This window comes from Schistocerca piceifrons, chromosome 1, assembly GCF_021461385.2.
Source record: "Schistocerca piceifrons isolate TAMUIC-IGC-003096 chromosome 1, iqSchPice1.1, whole genome shotgun sequence".
Classification (NCBI taxonomy): domain Eukaryota; kingdom Metazoa; phylum Arthropoda; class Insecta; order Orthoptera; family Acrididae; genus Schistocerca; species Schistocerca piceifrons.
The window spans coordinates 514574373-514596604 of NC_060138.1; the positions used below are offsets into that span (position 1 = coordinate 514574373).

Below are 22232 nucleotides of genomic sequence, written 5' to 3' on the forward strand. Positions count from 1 at the left end.
GGAAGAATGGGCTGTTGGAGTTGTTGGTAATGACATGTGGTCATTATCTTTGAAGAGTCTCTCCAACATTTCACTGATTTCCTCAGGCAAAAGTTTCTTGCCCTTTTTGTTCAGATGCATCCCATGTTTGGTGAAGCAGTCTTAAGAAAATCTATACAAAGAAAGTTTGTATTTGTTTACATTTTGCATATTTTCCGAAATTTTGAGCTGGCTTTCCTAATTTCTGTGTTTACACATGAAGTGGAGATGAATCATGTCTATCTGGAATGCTATTAACAATCACGTTCTGCTTCATATTACTAATTTCTTTAACTTTTGTATAGCATTCAGTAACTCATTCTTGAACATGTCATTGGTGAATAGTGAATAGTAGTGAATAGTGTATTATTTGTCTCATAACATACAATTTCTAATCATATGATTAGTGCACAGGAGACACGTCAAAAAAATGGATAACACAACTTAGACCTAATTGGTACAAAAAATTTTAACATTAATATAAACTTTTATTTTTCTTTCCTCCCTTTTGTGAAGGACAGCTACATTTACACACAAGACTATATGTAAATTTATCCTGCTCAAATGTTCAGTTCATCCTTCATGAACTCCTCAACAGTGTAGTAGCAGCATTTTACAAGTACATCATATAGCTTTGTTTTCAGTGTCTCTAGGTTCATACTCAGAACATTCTTTCGTTTTAGCTTGTTATGAATTTTCATTGCCATATACTGAGGAGACTGCGCATATAGGTTTAAGCGATGAGTGGGAAGCATAAAATTGTCTTTGTTTCTCGTATTTTACATGTGATTGAAACAGTTTTTCTCGAATAACTCTAAATTGCTATGTAGAAAGATGATAATATCATAGATATAAGGAGGGAACTGTTAATAACTGTTGTTTTTCAAATAGTGGGTGACATGATGTCCTTTGCATAGCAAATGCAAAGCTACATAATTTGTTTAACAGGTAGTCAACATGTTTATTCCAATTTAAATTTTTATCTTGGTTTATCCCTAAAAACTTCACAGATTCCACTTCTTCCATATCCTGATTTTTATGAGCTATTTTAATTTCTTGAGGCTTTGACTGTTTTGTTCTGAACTGGACCATGTGGGTTTTGGGGATGTTCAATTTTAATCCATATAGTTGGAACCATGTTTCTAGTTTGTTCCTTGTGTTTATTATGTAGAGAGGGATGTTTTCTGGCTCCTGGTTTTCAATTAATACAGATGTGTCATCTGCAAATAAAATCGATGGAGCATTTATATTGTTTGGTAAATCATTAACATAGAACAAAAATAAAATAGGTCCTTTAATCGAGCCTTGAGGGACACCTTGGGCTACTGTTTTCCATTTTGAATAGTAATTTGCTGCATTTGATGAGACAATCACTCTTCGTTTTCTATTTGATAAGTAATAAGTAAGCCAATTTAGAACATTACCCTTGATCCCATACTTGTCAGGCTTATAGATGAGCAGTGCATGATTTACAGAGTCAAAGCTTTTTGTGAGATCTCAAAAGATTCCTCCAACTTTATTATGGTTGTCTAATGATGTGCTGATCTTGTCGATAAACTTGTTAATGGCATCAGTAGTACTTTTGCCACACTGGAAATCAAATTGGTTTTCCGTAATAATATCATATTTCTCCATAAAATTTCGAATCTGCATAGCAGCAGCATTTTCAAAAATTTTTGATAGGACTGGAAGGAGGGAGATGGGACGATAATTCCCCATATCCTCTCTTGACCCTTTTTTGAGCAACAGTTTTACTTCTTCATACTTCAGCACCTCTTGGAAGCTTCCTTGTTCAAAGGATTGGTTTATTATTTTAGGTAGTGGGTAGCCTATTATTTTACACACAAATTTAAGGACTTTTGCTGGTATTCCATCTCAGCCTGCAAAATTTTTGTTTTTTAGTTTTAATATAATTTTTTCTACATTGTTGAAATTGTTTTGAATTTTGTGAGGTGTTCAGAATTATGATTTAGTCCAAAGGGACATATATTGTTCTCATAATCTGGAAAATTAACCTCTGGTTTCACTACATTAATGAAGAACTCATTGAAGCATTCTGAAATTTGAGCCGGATTTACAATGATCTCATCTTCAAGCTTAATTGTACTAATTCCATGTCTAGAGGCTCTGATACCTAATTCGTGTTTTACAACTGACCACACTGCCTTTGATTTATTCTCATGTTTTAAGATTAATTTATTATTTGTCATTAGCTATGCTGCTTTGACAACTTTCTTAAATGTATTTTTGTATCATTAACATATTCAATAAATTCAATTTTTTATTATGTCTTAGCTTCTTATGTAGCTGCCTTTTCTTAGCTCTGGAGATTTTTATACCTTTAGTGATCCATTTTAATTTTGTCATTTTATTAAAATAAATTTTTTGTGGAAACATTTCATTGAAAACACTTAGAAAATCCCTTAGAAATGCTTCAAAATTTTCTGTGCTTGAAATATTTTTATCAAAGTGCCATCTGCATACCTTACAATATGGGAGTTAATGGGTTGTGCAATGTTGTTAATATGTCAGATGTTGGCAGTCAACAGAGATGGACATCATGCAAGAGTGGAAATAGGAGGCATCCAGCTAGAACATGTGAACAGTTTTCCATACTTTGTGTAGAATCTTTGAAGCTGATTTAATTACACAGGAGATTACCAACAGTGGACAAAATGGTTCTGAATCTCACCAACAAGTGAAGACTCTTCTACGGGAACAGTATGATTCACAAAAAAACAAAATCAGTGATGTTCAACCATTACTTTATGCCAACATTGGCCAAGGGTATCGAATCATGCACCCTCACAAAGAGTGAGTCATCAGGACTCCAGACATTGTAAATAAAATTTATTAGATCCAATATCCAGAAAACCAAGATGGATAAGTTAAGGAATGAGGAGTTGAAGGTGAAAGGCAGGATCAAGACAGCTCTTTCAGACTGAATCAGCACTACCAGAATATAGTGGTATAGACATGTAATGAGGTTGGAGCCTACAAGAACAGGTTGAATAAATATGGAAAGAGAAGTGGAAATTAAGTGTCCTGAAAGAATCCCAGATCTCATTGGATGGATAGGATCAAGGATATCCTCACTGTCAGAGGAAGGACTATGGGTGAGGGTCTCCATGACAGGTCAGAGACTCATCAACCATACAAGAGACACTGGATCAACTGTACAAGGGAAACTGTTCAGTGGCGGTGGTGATACAAATTCAAAATGTAAAAAATCTACAGTCCAAGTTGCATTGCTTGCAACAGTACCATAATTCCCTCTTTAGTGTTTCATTGCTGCTTAATGCTAAGCTGTAACAAGCAAAACAAAAACATGAAATATAAATTTTATACTTTCATTGCACTGGCTCACTTGGTATCATGAGAGTGGCTCTATCAAGTAGCTGAAAATAAGACACAAGTGTCTCTGTACCAGGGAGGGGTATGTTTTATGGAACCATTGCTCAACACAGTAGAACAACGCAGTAAAATACAAATCTCCTCATGAGATCATTATTTTCCATTTCAGTGCACTCCAAACCCTGCCCTACTTTTTTTCTGTCTCCCCAACCTAATGTGCTCCCCCCCTCCCCCCCCCCCACTCCCCTTCCCCTTTTCATTTGCCCGTCCACATATTTTTTGACTTGTTACAAAAAATCTGCTCCCACAATAACAATGTACAGGGCACATGCGCCAACTGCCATACACTAGTTATGCCACTGCACAACTCTAAATAATTCTCTAAGTGATTCCTCAGTGACTTTAAATAACTTTCATAGCAGTTATATTTTCCAGTAACACACTAACGTTAATCATGGACAAAAAATTAAGCATATCAGACCCAACCCAGATGCTAGCTAAACTGATCTAAATTAGTTCACAATAAAAAGTGGAATTACTGATTTTTACATAAATTAAAACTATATTACCGGTCTTTCTTTCATGTCAATGATGGATTTCTGTTCCAGGGACCTGGTGACCATCAGGAAGCAGCAGTGTGAGGAAGGTATCATGAGGGAAATTGTTTTGGCCTCAGCATACCTTCCCTCCAGAGACAGCTCTCCTCCTCCTCTGGAGGTGAGGAGACAGACAGAAACTTGCCATCGACAATGCGGCCAACTGTTGGTTGGATGTGATGCCAATGCCCACAACCTAGTGTGGGGCAGCAAGGACACCAACAGTAGAGGTGAGTACCTTCTCGAATTTCTCTTGTCTAACAACTTGGAGGCCCTGAATAAGGGTGACAAGCCTACAATCAGCAATAGCAGAAGGGAAGAAGTAATAGACAGAACCTTCGGTTCCACAATGATGGGCAGCTATGTTGAACAATGGCATGTGGCATTAAAGCCATCCTCATTGTACCACAGGTGTATTAAATTCAAGGTTCAGGTGGGAATCAGACAGACCGCGCCCTAAAGGAATCCCAGGAAAACAGACTGGGAGACATATAGGAGGGACCTCGACTTAAGCTTATCGGAAATTAAAACCTAGATAAGGAATCCAGTAGAGTTTGAGGAAGTAGCAGAGGCTGTAACATCTGCCATATTGACCTCATACGAGGACAACTACTCAATCACCAAGAAGTTCACAAATAAAGTGTGCCTTGGTGGTACAATAACTTGGAAAGGCAAAGAGAGATGTAAAGGACAACAGGCAAAATATCGTGAGGCCCTTGTCAACTACAACCTTGCAATTAGATAAGGAAAGGAGGCATTCTGTGAGGAAGTGAAGGGCATGGCTGCTCAAGTGAGACTTCACAAACTCCTACCAACTAATACAGAAGGTACGTCAAGGAAGGAGGATGGGGAATATACAAAAACAGCACATGAGACACTGGAACTCCTCCTCAAAACTCACTTTCCTCAATATGCTCTGGCAGATAACAGAGACCAGAATGTGATCCCTGAGAGACAATGGGTCTCAGACAATTGAAGAGAGGACTGGGAATCAGCCAAGGTGTGTGTCAACTTCAGTAAAATCCAATGAGCAATGGGAACATTCCAACCATTCAAGTCACCTGGCCCAGATGGAATCTTTCCAGCTCTCTTGCAACAAGCAGGAGAGAATCTTAAAGGAGTCCTATGCAGATTATTCTGGGTTAACCTAGCAGCAGGACTCATTCTCAATGCCTAGAGGACAGTGAAGGTTGTCTTTATTCCAAAGCCAGGGAGAATTGATCATACCAAGGCCAAGGATGAACCAATCAGTCTGTCCTCCTTCATTCTAAAAACATTGGAAAAACTGGTTAATGTACATGTTGGGAAGAGGAGGCTAACTAGGGCTCCTCTACATTCAAACCAACATGCACATCAACCGGGTAAATCATGTGAGACAGCTCTCTATCAACTCACTGGGAGGATGGAGAAAGCACTTCACTTTCAAGAAATAGCCCTCTGCATCTTCCTGGACATCAAGGGGGCTTTTAGTAACACAACCTTTGATTTCGTGGTTAGGGCAGCAGAGGTGCATGACCTAGGGACCACTATATGTAGGTGGACTAGGGCCATGCTTAGTGGAAGGAAGGTAGAGGCTACCGTGACGAATGAAAAGATGGTAATTAACACCACTAGAGGTTGTCCACAAGGAGGAGTTTTGTCCCCTTTATTGTGGAATGTAGTGGTGAACAAACTCATTGAGGAACTAAATTCCAGACAATGTTTTTGCCAAGGATATGCAGATGACCTTGTCATAGTAATACTTGGCAAATTTACTGACAGATATGCAGATGACCTTGTCATAGTAATACTTGGCAAATTTACTGACAGATAGGAATATAGCACAAGGTGCACTGGACATTGTACAAAACTGGTGCATTAAACAGGATCTAAGAGTTAATCCTAAGAAGACTGCTGTGGTACCATTCACAAAGAAGCATATCCAACACTCAAGTTGGAATATAAAGCTTTTTGATGAAACTCTACCTGTGAGGGGATAGTATGATATCTAGGGGTAACCTTAGATGAGAAACTAACATGGACCCCTCACATTATGAGCATCTGCTCCAAGACGAAAGGTACTCTAGTGAGTACCTGAAGTACTTGTGGCAAAAACTGGGACCTAAGCCCCAGAGGTATGCACTGGATATAAAACACTATGGTTAGATCTAGGATCTCCTACAGGGTCGTAGTGTGGTGGAAGAAGGTAGAACAGCAGGTTTCAGTTAAGAAGCTTGCTAAGGTGTGGAGACTGGCCTGCTTAGCCATAACAGGTGGAATTAGCAGCACACCAACCTCTCAGATGGAAGCCATGCTGGACATGCCTCCGCTACACTTTTGGGTCAAGATGAAGGCAGCAGCTGGTGCATACAGACACAAAACTGGTAAAAACTAGATCTCATTGGGATATCCAGAATCACACACTAAAATAGTGAGTGAGGTAAATATAGGAATGGCTGGGAAAATGCTGGTTGACTATATAATAACTCCCAACTGCTTCAACAATCCTTACAATATAATAATTGGAAGCAGGGAGCAGTAAACAGTTCAACACCATACGGGGGACACATTGTCTGGTTCACTGATGGGTCGAAATCAGACCAAGGCACTGGGGCCTGGGTGTACGGGATTCAGCCAAGACTGGAGGGTCTCATCTCTCTAGGAAAACTGGCCTCGGTATTCCAAGCTGTAATTACTGCTATCAGGGTGTGTGTGTGGAGGAAAATGTGTGTAGGTGCTACAAGGACCATAGCATCTACATCTATTCAGACAGCCAGGCAGCCCTGGATTAATTGGCAGCTCCTGCAACAGCTCCTCATGTCACAGGGCTCTGGTGAAGCTAGGGGGAAGCAATAGGGTAAACCTAGTGTGGGTCCCTGGCCACTCAGGGATCAGTGGCAATGAACAAACCGACAAATGGGCCAGGATGAGGGCAAAGACTCCATTCATTGGACTGGAACCTGTCCTGACAATCACCAAGGCTGTGATCAAACTAGAACTACAGAACTGGCTTAGAAGACAGCACCTAGAATACTGGACCAAGGTCTATAAACAAAAACATGGAAAGGTAATGATGCCAAAGCCATGCTTTAAAAGAAGCTCTGTAATCCTGGGCTTGAACAGGAAAGTTATTAAATTCTTGGCTGGACTAATGACTGGCCATGGAAATTTCAAAAAACACCCACATACAATGGGTATAATGGAAGAAGACCCTAAATGTGGGATCTGTGATGAGAGTGAAGAAACTGCATCATGCCTAATCTTTGAATGCACAGCATTGGAGAGCAAGACACACAGAATTTTCGGGACAACTAGACCTGAAGAAATTGTGTCTAACAAAGAACTGGTACAGGGACTCCTTGCACTATTTAAGGGCATTGGTTGGCTTTACTAGACATTCAGGGAGTGATACCGCACAATGAACTTGGTTTCGGTGCAGACAGTGGTGGTTTAGATCAAAGGTGTTTTAGTTTCCCTGCCAAAATCAAATCAGATCAAACTGGTATTTCAGATAAATAAATATACCTCAGAAAAACCATAAGAAGGTATTAATGCTATTAGCAAATGGATGGAAAGCTGACAGATGCTATCTCATGCAAATTGTGCAATTAAAACTCTCTCATTATGTGGACAAATACAGCAATTCTTTTAATATATTGTCAGTCGCTACTGTTCTATGGACAACCTTTGCTAAATTGCTCGAGTGTGCAGTACCTATACCAAATAGGACTAACAGTGGATTTTGAACATATACAGAGAAAGGCAGCAAGAATAGTCACAATTTTGTCACAGATGTTGGAAGAACTCAACTGACAGACTCTTGGAGTTAGATGTAAACTATCAGCCAATATCAAAGTTTCAAGAATTGGCTCTGAATGATGAATCTAGGAATATACTACAATGTCTTACGTACTGCTCCCATAGCGATCGTGAGGACAAATTAGGTTAATTACAGTGCACACAGAGACATTTTAAGCAGTCATTCTTCCCACGCTCCATGTGTCAATGGAATGGGAAGAAACCTTAATAGCAGGTACAGTGGGATGCACCCTCTGTCACACAGTTCACAGATGTTTGCAGAGTATGAATGTAGATACAGATTTTTGTCATAGTCATTCCTCATTTTCAAACTGCTATTGAGAGCCATCTGACTCTTCCTCCCAATACATCTTTTGCCATGGCTCCCCTCTCTCCCAGTTGCCACAATACTCTTCCATTCCCTCTCCCCTCCCCGTAGCTGTCAGACAGGTCTCTGTGTGGCCACAGACCCATTAATCAGCCAAAGGCAAATTAGGCTGTATGTCCTCATTTTTTTTTTAAATTTGTTTAGGCCTCATTCATACACCATGTATTAATGATTATCATTGATCTCATATAATATTAAGAAAGTAACAGTAAATATGCAACAGATACTCAGTTTCATTTTGGAGAGCAGATACTTTTTTTCAAAATTCTGTTTTTTTTTCTGTATAACTTTTCTATGCACAAATAAAGTTCAGCGCGTGTAACTTAATGTTAATATCACCTACAGAAGTATCATCTGATAGTCCTTCCTTTCTATTACTTCATGCCTTGACTCATTCAACATCATTGAAGATTCTACTACACTATAAGATCTATGAAAGTACAAAAATGAAACACGAACCCTTCGAATGATACTCTTCTTTTTTAATAAACAGCAACTAAGTGTCATTTTTATTACTTTTCAGTTTCTTTTCATATTCAGCTTTATTTAAAATTAGAGAGTTTTGTAGAAACACCATAAAGAAAATATAGCAACCAAAACCTTGCATGTGTTACACAGTTCTACGCGGGTTGCCATTTTGTCATCAGGTTCTTCATCACCAACGAGCTGATCCGAATAACGGTCCATAAGGTCAATTACAAGGCCATTAGTCCACCCAAATCCCATTTGGCTTTCATATTCTCCACCTGAACCAGGAGCTCCAAATACAGTCACATCATACTTCTCGTGCATTACCTGTGCATCAGAATACCAGTTAGTGTACCCATGGGAACAGAAATAAGGGCAGTGTTTCTCTACCTGAATAAATAAAACTCATACTTCATATCATAATGTTAGTCATTTCTGATGTTCCATATACAAAGATCTAATTTGTATGCTTTTGTGTAATTAACAGATTTCTTTACATGTGTGTATGTAGTTGAACTCTGCTGACATTTATAGAGCTTTACATAGAAATACAACAGAAAAGATGTATGAAAAATGGAAATAAATAAAACTGTACTACTTTTGAGCAAGTTATAAATATGGCGAAAGTCCCTCAAAATACCCCCTCCCCACCCCCCCAACACACACACACACACACACACACACACACACACACACACACACACACACACACACAAGCAAAACAAAACTCTTATCACACTTTTTATTCCTGGTTTTTGGCAAGTAAGTTAAATATTGATAGATAGCTTTTTGTGGACTATGTAAAAGTACAGTTTTTACTTTAAAAAAATAGTGTCAAACAAGAAAACAGTGAATAAATAACACAATTTGTAAATGACATTTTTCATTATGTGGCATAATTTACCTTGACATTATATGGTTAGAAATAATCAATAAAATATAAACCAAAATGACTTTCACATTCCCATCTTGTCTCCTTTCACTCTCCTTTGATAATTGTGTAGGGTTTCTCTTTTACTGAGAAAACAATGTAATATAAAAGCTTTTATTCATACTTACAGAGCCTGCATACAGAAACAGTAGACTCTGACACTGCTGCCAGTTTACAGCACTTTATTCTTTTAAGAGTTTAAATTATAAATTACTGTTTTACAATGGCAATTGTGGTCAAATTATTGATGTATATCTGCAATTAATTATCACAAACTGAAGCTTGACTTTAAGTCCATTTAGCTGTCACAGATGTTGTAAATGAAATGAGAGCCATAATTGATTTTTGCTTTCATAGAAAAAATGGGGCTCACATCATAAATGAACTTCAATATTCATGAAAATCTAGCTGCTCTGCTTCATGTTCATATTCTATAATACATAAGGCTGGTGTTCAGATTGCGAATTATGTGAGATTTTGGTCAATATTTTCTTGTTTCCCACAAAAGACTGTGGATTTACCCCTTCCTTAGGTCTTTTTGTACATAGCATGTAAGAAAAACACACGAGTAAGAAGCTGTAAAAAGCCTGCATTTCTCTGAAATTCAGATATTGTGATAGCAAACTGGCACAACAGTCAAGACACTGCAGTGAAGATGCTGGAGATGGCAGTCATGTGTGGGTGAGGTGTGCTTGCTTTGTAGTGCCTCAAGAATTTTGGTGTAAATTCTAGAAACACTCGGCCTTCCACCGTCTCGAACACCCTATACTTTAGGTATGAGTGCGGGAGAGTGAGAATGTTTCTACCGATCCACCTGGTTCTATGTGCAGGTCAGAAGGTTGTTATTAGAAGACTGTAAGAGGGGCGAGTCACTGACGACGACAAGTGTTTGCCGCCAGCACCACAGAGGACATGATGAAAATCAAAGGAATAATTATGTATTATTCTTTGGTGTGTTAGTGTGTGTTGATTGTAAAAAATGCTAATGAATAATTGAATATAGATTTCTATGCACTTCATGTCTTGGACTTAGAGAAGTCAAGATGCATGTTCGTATTTTCATATGGTTTTTAAACCAACAATTATGTCTCAATGTACTTAATTATTTCTAAAGCTCGAGATATGAGCTAGACGGTGCGCAAAGATATTTATATGTCAAGAAGATCATTAATCAACAAGCACATTGACACTAAAGTTCATATATATGTGATCAATAGATTACAGAAATAAGAAGATATTATTTTCTGTTGCAAAAAATGTTAGAACATGGCAACCTAAATGACAGGACCTGAAGAAAATGGGAATTTAAAGACAGAAACAGAAAGAAGATATTATGTGTTACGATATCAACCATGCCTAACAAGATACAAGAACTGTTTCCAGTAATCGTTTTGAGTCCAGTAAACCAATGGAAGAAAGTTGCGAGTGCAACACAGTAAAAGACATGAGAAAGTAATAGCAGAGACATCAACTTTTAGACTAAGAAGATTGGGTGTGGAGAGGAAGCAGTCTTCACACACGTACATCACGCAGACGCCGATGGAGTAACCAGTGACCAGTGCCGACTGCACCAGCTGCTGCTCACTGGTGCTGACCCACGTCTGCTCGCTGACGATGATGCTGAAACCAACATTTGATGCTGCCAGCACCAGTGCTGTCCACCAGCATTGATTACACATTCGCTAACCAATGGAGGTAGAACTTAATGCTGGGTTAGTAAAAGCCAATAATTACTTGGTAAAAGTTGAGGAGACGGTTGAATGATAAACTGTTATTATAGCTATTGTACTCAGTGGTGAATTTTATTTTAGATGATTACTAGGTCTAAGACCAATCAAATTATGGATCAAGAACAGCAACAAACTTCAGGACCAGCCATGGCCATTACAGTGAACAGGGACACACCAGACTCTAAGTCTAAAGTTAGACTCAGTAAATACTCAGTTAAATGCTAGATTAGATGACCAAAGTGCTAAGCTGGATGACCAGAAGGCTGATTCAGCTACTGTAAGTGAAAAATTAGATGCTCAAACTGAAACCTTGATCAGTCAAGCAGCAAATATAGATTTATTAAAGACTGAATTTGACTCTTTAAATAATCAGGTAGAAAATTTGAAGTAACATTTAAATAGTGAACTCAATAGTCCTTTGAATACTCATGTTAATCAACTATTTACTGACCTTAACCAAAAGCAGGATGAGCGATTTCAGAATTTAGCTAAAAAGCTAGAATTTGATACTGAAGATGAATATAATAATGCAGAATCTGAATTTAATGGAAAATTAGGATCTGGTGAAAGTGTATGTAATATTAAATTTAATTCTGTAAGACAGGAAATGAATACTTTGGAAGACAGCACAGACCAGCCTAAGGAATTAATATCGATTATTCAATTAAAATTACAGGTGTTAATATATGAGCTGTTACTACACAAGTTGTCAGTTCGTGAGTAAGTAATATAGAACAAAATTTCAAAGAAAAAATAGTCAACTTTGATATTATAAATGTAAGTAGTCTGGCAGAACCATCTGTGTTGATTATAGATCGAAAAATGGCCGAGAGTATAATCTCCAGAAATGTTGCGAGTGTTGCCTTTTCCAAACCTAATGATACTAACAAGGTTATAGATGACTCGTGGAAAGAATTCAAACTTGTCCAGGACAGATTAGAACATAAAATAATTTTACCTAATGTTGTGTTACCTAGTAAAGTGGTTATTGTTTTGTTGTGGGGAGGTTTTCACACAAAATTTAACGAGAAGTATTGGTCTGTAAGTAATTGAGTGAGGTTAATGTCAGATCCATGGGCTCTGGGTGGAGTCACATCTGTCTCTCAGGGACGTTAACATTCTGTGTTAACACACAGAGTGACGACTGTCGGATCCCTAGTTGTTTTCAGTGTTTCTTCTGTACTATTTTTCCTGCACTGAATTCCCTTCACATGTTAAACTATTCTGTAATCTATTCTTAAATTCTTAAACTATGGTTCAAATGGCTCTGAGCACTATGGGACTTGACTTCTGAGGTCATCAGTCGCCTAGAACTTAGAACTAATTAAACCTAACTAACCTAAGGACATCACACACATCCATGCCCAAGGCAGGATTCAAACCTGCAACCATGACGGTCGCTCGGTTCCAGACTGTAGTGCCTAGAACCGCACGGCCACTCCGGCCGGCTCTTAAACTATCGTATAAGTTCAGTGTATATGGAACTGGAATATGACTACAAGATAAAGACTGATTAAAGAAGATCACAGATAAACAGTGATCTCTAGAAATGAAATGAAACAAATAGAATATTATATTAGTGGAAATATGAGGGTACTAATTAAACAGAGTGATACTGAGATGACATAAACTGAGTGGAGTATTGTGCAAAAGACAGTAATGTGGTTAATTAAACAGCTATTATGCTATAGTGTAGAAGAATTTTATACTTATTACAGGCTACTTTATACCTTTTATGAAATATAACGTAAATGTGAGGGTTTGTATCACTTTTGGAAGGGGTGGGTAGTGTAAGTACAAGCATGACATACACAAGATGGAATCAAGGAAACTGTGTAGTGACACAGTGCTCATTTCAGAAAGTCAAAAGTCTAACAGTTCATTGTGTAAGAAGTGCAAAAAACGCATCTTGTGTGTAAACTGCAATTTCTGGTTACATGAAAAATGTGTGGAAGTGACTCTAAAATTCATAAAGGACGACTGTCCTTGGACATGCCATGACTGTTTACACAGAGAAATGGCAGAATTACAAAGTGCAGTGAATTCAAAAGATGAAATTATAAAACTATTGCAGAGTGACATAGAAACACTTAATAAAGAAGTGTCAGCTCTAAAGGAAATTAAATGCCAATCTAGTAACCGAATCAAAGTCATGTGTCTGCAAAAAACAAGAACCAAACCCTTGTGGCTGTGACAATAAACAAATAGTAGGCTGTGTATCTGACGACAAGACAACAAATGAAGCACTAGTCGGGAAATCAGTCTCAAAATACAAATGGAAGACAGTAAATTATAGCAAAAAGAAAAACAAGGTTGATACTGAAGCGATGAAAACATGTGATGAAAACATACAACCTAAAAAATATCTGATAATAGGCGACTTGCTGTTAAAAAATATAGTAGTACCAGACTGCAAAATTGATGTTTGCCCTGGAATTAGAACTTACCAACTCAGTAAACATATTACAAACATTTCAACAGCGAAACAGAATGTGGGAACCAATGCAGCAGAAGCCAGGCATCACAAAGCGTTTTCATCCATGTTGGGACGAATTCTATTCGAAATAGCAGTGAAGAAGAAATTATCAACAAAGCCAGAAACCTGATTCGTTTGGCAAAAAGTGCTTATCCATCCTCGAAAATAATAATTAGTGGCATTGTAAATAGGAGGTCAAAATAAACAGTGGTGTGAGAGAGCAGTGCAACAGACTTGGAGCAATATTCATCGATCCTAATAAATTTTTAAATGTTAAATGTCTAGGGAGAGATGGTTTTCATTTGAACACACTAGGCTCTGCTGCTTTAAGTAAAATGTATATGGATGTTTGCAAAATCAGAAACAAGGGAAACTAATATATCCTGATGGGGGTAGTAAACTATTTAAACAGAAAAATGTCCACATTTCTGCACCTAAGACATCACAAAGTTGCGAAAAGGCAGTTTTTTGGGAGGAATGTCCTGAAGAAACAAAAAACAAAACAGGTGTCAAAGTGTTACATCAAAACATTCAGTACCTAAGCAAAAAGTGCATACAGTTATAGCAAGCACAAAGTGATGAAAATGCAGTTGTAGTTATTCTTACGGAACATGGATTGTCTAATACTTTAATTACAATGACTAAATTCGACAACTATACCGGTACTCCGACAAGTAATTTCTGTTGAACAGAACATAAAAGTTGGGGAGTTGCCATATGTCGTAAAGACCATCTACATGTCACAAAACTGGATTTTATCACAGAAATTAGTGTGGAAATGACATTTGAAATTTCAGCAATAAAGCTGTTGATAAACAAAATGCCCATCATTGTTATTGGTCTGTACAGATCTCCTAGTAGTATTGTGGACAATTTCTTACAAAGCATGGAAAAAATTTTAGAAATCATATGTAATAAGTATAAGAACATAGGTATTGTTATAGCTGGTGATTTTAATACAGATTCCTTAAAGTATACTAAAGATTATGAAAAAGTAAATGATATTCTGTGTAGCTGTAATTTGTCAGACAGGGTTAATGGGCCAACCACACTAAATAAAGACTCTTCTAGCTGTATAGATCACTTTTACACCAACTTAGATAACTGCAGAGTTGACATAATAAACCTTCATCACTCTGATCATCTTTGCCAGACAATGGAAACACTGAAGATGTACAATTCACAGAGTACATATGAGAAGATTGAAATAAGATGTACAAATGAAAAATGTTTAGAGAAGTTGAGGTCTGCACTGCAGTCTGAGACATGGAATGACATACATTGTGCAGAAAATGTTTCAGACAAATGGAATAATTTTATAACAGTTTCTTTGCCCATTTCAGTATTTCAGTATTTCTTTCAAAAAGAAATATACTCCAAATCGTATAAGACTTCCTTCAGAAGTAAAACAGCTGAAGAAGAAAATGTTTATTACTTGGAAAATATATAAAGAGTTCCAGGACACGTCAACTAGAGATGACTACCAAAATTGTCGAAAAGCCTATAAACAAGCACTGAATGTATACACAAAGGAAGCTACATAGCAAAAAATTGCTACCTCAACTAACATTAGCAAATCAGTATGGAACTGTGTAAATGAGAGAATCAGCAGAAAACCAAAGCCTAGTGTCATCCATATCCAACTAACGACTGATAATGTAAATATTTCAGATCCATAAATGATCAGCAATGTTTTTAATACCCACTTTAGAAATTTAGGTAAAATGTGTGTGACTTCTGACACTGATGACTACAGAACTCCTTACCGGGTACAAAAATCAGTGTTTATTTATGAAACAGATACAACTGAAGTGGAGGGAACAATAAATAAAATGCAAAACAAATTCTCTACAGGATGGGATGAAATCTCCTCCATTATATTAAAACGATGCAAACATTCACTCATACCTGTTTTGGTCCACCTCTTCAATGAAAGTTTGAATAAAGGTGTGTTTCCGTCTGAATTAAAATATACAATAGTCAAGCCATTGAACAAAAAAGGTACTATCGACAAAGTTGAAAACTACCGACCCATTAGATTAATTCCAATCCTAAGAAAAGTATTAGAAAAGATTATTTCACTATGGTTAGAAAACTTTCTTGTTAAGGAAAAGGTGCTATGAGAAACCCAACATGGTTTTAGGAAAGGCTATTCAACATCATCTGCCATATGTGATGTAGTACATACAATACTTATGAAATTAGATGAAAAAGAGAGGGTGGCATGTTTGTTCCTAGATTTATCACGTGCATTCGACACAGTATCTCATGAGCTGCTACTTGAGAAACTGGAAACTTATGGTATTAGAGGAATAGCCAAAAGTCTCATACAGTCATACGTACAAGATAGATATCAGGCCACACAAGTCACACACAAAGTGGGCAATGTTATTAAGAAGTACAGCTCCAGTCCAGCTATAGTAAAGTATGGTGTGCCCCAAGGGTCAGTTCTGGGTCCGTTATTGTTCATTCTATATGTTAATGATATGCCCACAGAACAAATGGCTCTGAGCACTATGGGACTTAACATCTGAGGTCATCAGTCCCTTAGAACTTAGAACTACTTAAACCTAACTAACCTAAGGACATCACACACATCCATGCCCAAGGCAGGATTCAAACCTGTGACCGTAGCGGTTGCACGATTCCAAACTGAAGCGCCTAGAACCACTCGGCCACACCGGCCGGCTGCCCACAGAACACAACAGCAAGTTAATTAACTATGCGGATGACACAACTGTTGTTAACTGGGGAACCAACGAGAATGATTTGGCCCAAAATTGTTCTGATGTCTTATTTGGATTGAAGATCTACTTCCAAAACAATCACTTAAGCTTAAACATCAATAAAACAAACCTAATGGAATTTAAAATACACCACAAACAAGATGAAATGCAATGGAGTGTTGTGTCTGATGATGGTTCAGAAATAAAAATGAAAGATAAAACTTCCTTCCTTGGCATAATGTTATATCAGCATCTCTCTTGGGAGCATCATATCGATTTCTTATGCCAAAAACTTAGAAAATCAATTTATGCAATGTGTAAAATGTCACAATTTCTTAAATATGAGCAAATGAGTATAATCTACTATGCTTTAGTGTATCCATGCCCACATATGGAATTGAAGTATGGGGATGTGCTGCTGCCAAGCATGTACATAGGTTATTCATCCTTCAAAAAAGGCAGTTAGGATCATGTGTAAGCTTAGATATAATGAGTCTTGCAAAGCAAATTTTAAAATTAAGAAACTATTAACACTTCCATCACTATATATTTATAAAACTGTTCAGCTGATGCTAAAATACAAGCTGTACAATCATCTAAATAGAGAAGTGCACATGTACAATACTAGGAGGGACGATGATTATCACCTGGATGGAAATAATACAAAAAGTGTGGACAAGAGCCCCTATTACATGGGGATCAAATTTTATTACAATCTTCCAAAAAAATTAAAAAGCTTAAGTGGAAGCTGCCTTGAAATTGCCTTGGAGTTCCTCAGCAATAAGTGTTTTTGTAGTACTAAGGAATTCCTCTCAGAAGAGTAGAATACTTTCATTTGTATAAATAGTATTTATATGTACAAAAAAAGCAACATAATTTTTTATCTGTTAGAGATATTGTATATAATTGTTTCCCACAATGTTATAAGGGGAAATGATCAATATGTAAACTATCCAAAACAAATCCTTGTATCTGTCTGTGGAGAATAAATAAATAAATTATTCACACACCCCACCTTTCAGACAACCCTCGCAGACAAGTGTAACTGATTCTTCACCATTTGCCATTCCAAAGGTGTTGCTAGGATTTTTCTTCGGGGGCTTCAAAGGTGAAGGTGAGAATGTCCGTTCTGTAAGGGACGTTTAACATCATACCTCCTCCGGCTTCTCACTCAAGTACCGGTCAAGTATGGATCCTGGGGAATGGGGGTGGGAAGGGTTTTCCTGTCTTTGGGGCTATCTTCTTTCTCTTCTTCGATCGTAGCATCCATTGCTACTTTTTCCTTTCTTACTTCTCATCTGAGTACCAGTCTATCTTTCCCTCTTTTCATACGCACATACTTCTATCGCTGAAGTCCTTCTTATTTTCCATGGTTTCCAATAACCTTCACCTTATTTCATATAAGTAGGCTGAAGAATCAGGATACGCAAACACACATCTACATACACACGAAGATACACTGAAACACAAACAGGAGAATTACGAATTAGACACCTGAAGTGACGTCAGAATCATCAAGGGATGTAGGGGAATAAAGGTATATGTACATCTGAGTAGATGCACATATTACATTGTTGATATGTGACAGTTTTGCATTATTATTTTTTTGTCACTCTCATACATATATTTACATGTATATAAAGACAAGAGAGTAACAATCAACGCACGTGCCATGCTAGTCATTTGAGAAAAGGCATAGTATCTACTGGAAGTTGGTATATACAGGTAGACATAGCATCTACTATGTGCGGGTATGATATCTGTCTATATAGTAGGAGTGAGGAGTGAAAGAGGACTCCAGGGTATTAGGGGGAGTATTGGAAAGTGGAATTAAGGTGTAACGGAGATTTGTAATTTTACCAGAGAATATTTAAGAATAGTATACATAAGAATGTATGCTAGGGCAGTGAACCAGGAGACCTACTCAAGAAGGATACGGAGGGCACACTCTATATTTATTGGATAAGAAAAAGGGTGGATAGGCAGACCTATGACAGGCTGGCCTATACTGCACAGACAGGGGCACCAAGAAGGGGATTGACCTGTACCATAGGAGGATAGGAATAAGAAAGGGGCATACCTACCAAAACAGAAGGAGAAAGGGTACTCCTAGGAGCAACCCATGTAAGATATAGGTACTGTTCCTAATCGGAAAAAGGGCAGTATCATGACAGAAGCCACATGTTTAAAGGAAATAGTCTGGTAAGTTTGAATTCTATGCATCAATAGCCTTATTACATTTTAGATTTACAAGTGTCAGAAGAAGGGAACACTTTTATTCTACCCAGAGTTCCTCCAGATTTCAATACGTAATGAATAAGTACATACTTAGGAAAAGTAGTACGGGAAGTAAGAACAGAGCAATAGAATATTCATGAGTTATGTACACCTGGAATGTATGATTGGAAGAGGAATAGAAAACAAAAATTTGGTACTCACGAATTTTTGGAGATTGAAAAGAGTTAATTCCAACATGGATCGAAAGGTTCATGCTTTATAATTGTGGTAAAATATGCATGGTTATTATTAGAAAAAGATGTACTGTTAAAAGATAAAGAATTATCTTGTGTGAGGTTATTGTACATAATGAATATGTATAAAATATCATGTGTTCAAGCTAAGGGGAGGGATATGTAGTGCCTCAAGAATTTTGGAGTAAATTCCAGAAACACTTGGCCTTCCACCATCTTGAACACCCAATATTTTAGGTACGAGTGCGGGAGAGTGAGAGTGTATCTACCGATCCACCTGTTTCTATGTGCAGGTCAGAAGTTTGTTATTAGAAGACTGTAAGAGGGGTGAGTCACTGACGACGACAAATGCTTTTCTGCCAGTGCCACAGATGATGTGATAAAAATCCAAAGAATAATTATGTAGTATTCTTTGGTGTGTCAGTGTCTGTGTTGAATGTAAAAAAGACTAATCAGCAATTGAATATAGATTTCTATGCACATTCATGTATTGGACTCGCTTGAGGCTAGAGACTTTTATCTTACTTCACGTCTTAGCTCTGCATTAGGCAGGACGCATGTGATGTCCATAAATTATTGTATTGTTACTATGATATTGAACTTGTGTTTTATCGAGTCTGATGTTTAAAGGCACCAGTTGGCTTGCCAGAGTTTAATTACTTATCTGAAAAAGAGTAAATGTTGCTTTGTGTTGAGAGATGAAAAGATACCAAGAATGAACTGCAAGTGTTCCACGAGTACACAAATTATTTCATGAATAGAGAATTAGCTTAATAAATTTCTGTAATCTGCTGTAGTCTTTGGAGAAGAAGCTTTTGGGAGATCAACATAGCTGACTACCCAGAGAAGAGAATCGGCTGCACACAATACGTAAGTCAACTGCAAGAGACATGTGAGTCTTGCAGCTCAGTACCACACTGTCTTGTGTTGTCCAAAAGATGTTAGAGCTTGTTTGTATGAATAGTGTGTGTGTGTCTCTTTTTTACTGATGAAGGCTGTGGCCAAAAGCTTTATGTGTCTTTCAATTGTACCTGTCTGCAACTTGATTTGTCTTCTCTTCAGCAGATGGTAATCTGTCTTTGCCTACATTGTTGATATTCCAACCTGAAGCTTCCATTGTTCAACAAAAAGATTATCTTTTTAAAAACATCGGGACATGCTGCCAAGAGTAATAAAAAGGCATTCTGCATCGTGAAGTAGAACCAGAATGTGAACCAGATCCTCAAATCAGTGACAATGAGGATCATAAGAAAGAACCTGAGAAGCGAGATATTCTAGAACCGAAAAAGAATAGGCAAAAATGCTGTTTGTGAACAATCTCAAACTACTCCAGACAAAAGTATTTCTGAAGCTGAACACCAAATTCTTTGGTCACTATAAAATATAGGATCTCAGTAATATATTTTTGTGGAGTTTACGAATTCAAAATTTTAGATGGTTTTGGCCTATTAATGGCTTCAGAATCAAAGTTTGATCTAAAAGATGTGACAACAAAGAGTAAAAATACCAATCTTTGCAAAAAAAAAAAAAAATGCAGATGGTAAGCTAATTTTTCTCAATTTTGGGCCAATTTATTTGGTTTTAAATTTTTGTACATTTTAATGTCCTATACGTCTGAAGGTGTTAGCCACTTATTGTGTAAAATCGAGTTAAAAAAAGCCTGTACCATCTGACAAAGAACAGTTTAAAGGTAATATATATGCAGAGTGTGTTTATTAAACATGTCAAATTAAACACAGGTAATAAAGTGAAACTCTAAAACACATTATCTCTAAACACCTACTTTCCATCACCAATATTCAAATTTGTCATTAAAATTTAGACATAGATATCTATAGTTTATTTTACAAAGTATTCATAAATTAATGCTGAACATAAAGATTACACTAGCACAAATCCAAAATTTCTGACAAGAGATCTCTTTTTGCTTTCCATCTCACACATAGTGATTTATACCTAGGTATTTTCAATATCTTTCTTACATTACCTCACACAAAATATTATTACACATTCAATTTTCTGTGGAGTACAAGGTGTTGTCAAGCAGATATTGTTTCAGCTTGTGTTTGAACTTTACTGTCTGTTAAATTCTTCGCAGCAATGAGTATGTGGTCAAAGGTTTTAATGGCAGAATACCTCCTTCCTTTCTGTGCCACATGAAGGATGGGGTGAGGGATAATGTAAGTTATTTCTCCTTCTAGTATTATAACTATGAATGTTCCTGTTGTTTTTGACTTGTGATTAATTGCTGACAACAGTCTTAATAAAGAAGTAATTGTACTGCAAGGCTGTTGTCAGTATGCCCAGTTTTATAGAATTTTCTTCTACAGGTTATAGATGACACACCATGTATCATCTTTATTAGGTACTTCTATGCAACAGGCACTTTCTTCCTCACCGATGAAGACATTAGTGAATGAAAATACAAAAAATTAGCCAACTTTTTGATAATTTCATCTCCAAACTCTAATATTATCCATAACACAAAAGTTGCAGAGCTCATATGTTGAAGAAGAACTGTAACCTGTGACTTTCAAGTTCTTACCAGTATTAACACTTAAGAATTTGGAATATCTTGTTTCATTTACTGATTTATTCTCATGCCTTATTTCTATTGTTGGAAGGGTCAGGTCTTTTACACTACAGAATTGTATGTACTGTGTTCTATCTAAGTTGGGTGTTAGTCCATTTGAAGAGCACCAGTTATTAATTTTCAAGAAAATTTTATTTACATTTTCAAGTGTTACAGTTTACCCATTTAGTTTTATTATAATACTTACATTGTCAGCAAAGAATATTATTTCTTCTTCTTGGATATATTGTGCAGATCATTTATTTACAACAAAAACAAGGTTGACAAAATACTGATCCCAATGGTACCCCTGTTATGATTATTTCTTGTTCTGAAGACTCTGTTTTGTTGTGTCCATTCCCTTAGCTTCTTAATGTGATACTCTACATCCTTTTAGTTAGGAAGGATGAAAACCAATTACCAGTAAGATCCCTAATACCAAAGTATATTGTCTTTCCTAGGAGAATACTGAGAAATATACAAGCAAATGTTTTTGATGAATCACAGAAAATACCAATTGGCTTAATTGTATCATATAAATTTTATATGAAATTTGTCATGATTTGAAACATGGAGCATTCTGAGGATCCAAATGGAGACTAAGTATTTTTGGGATAGCTACTTTACTATTGTAGTGCACATAATCTTTTCATTACATTTCAGAAGGAAGTGGGCAGTAGGATTGGTCAGTACTTAGTAACCTGTCTCAGTACCCATCTTGTGAA

The 22232-nt window shown here is 37.0% G+C and overlaps 1 protein-coding gene across 1 annotated transcript in view; it reads right to left on the reverse strand.

Moving 5' to 3' along the window:
• Positions 1-22232, reverse strand: part of LOC124743829 (trehalase-like) — a 148580-nt gene that overhangs the window by 4892 nt on the left and 121456 nt on the right. The window contains exon 5 of the mRNA XM_047248891.1: positions 8734-8928. Coding sequence (XP_047104847.1) covers positions 8734-8928 — 195 coding nt within the window. The remainder of the gene's footprint in view (positions 1-8733; positions 8929-22232) is intronic.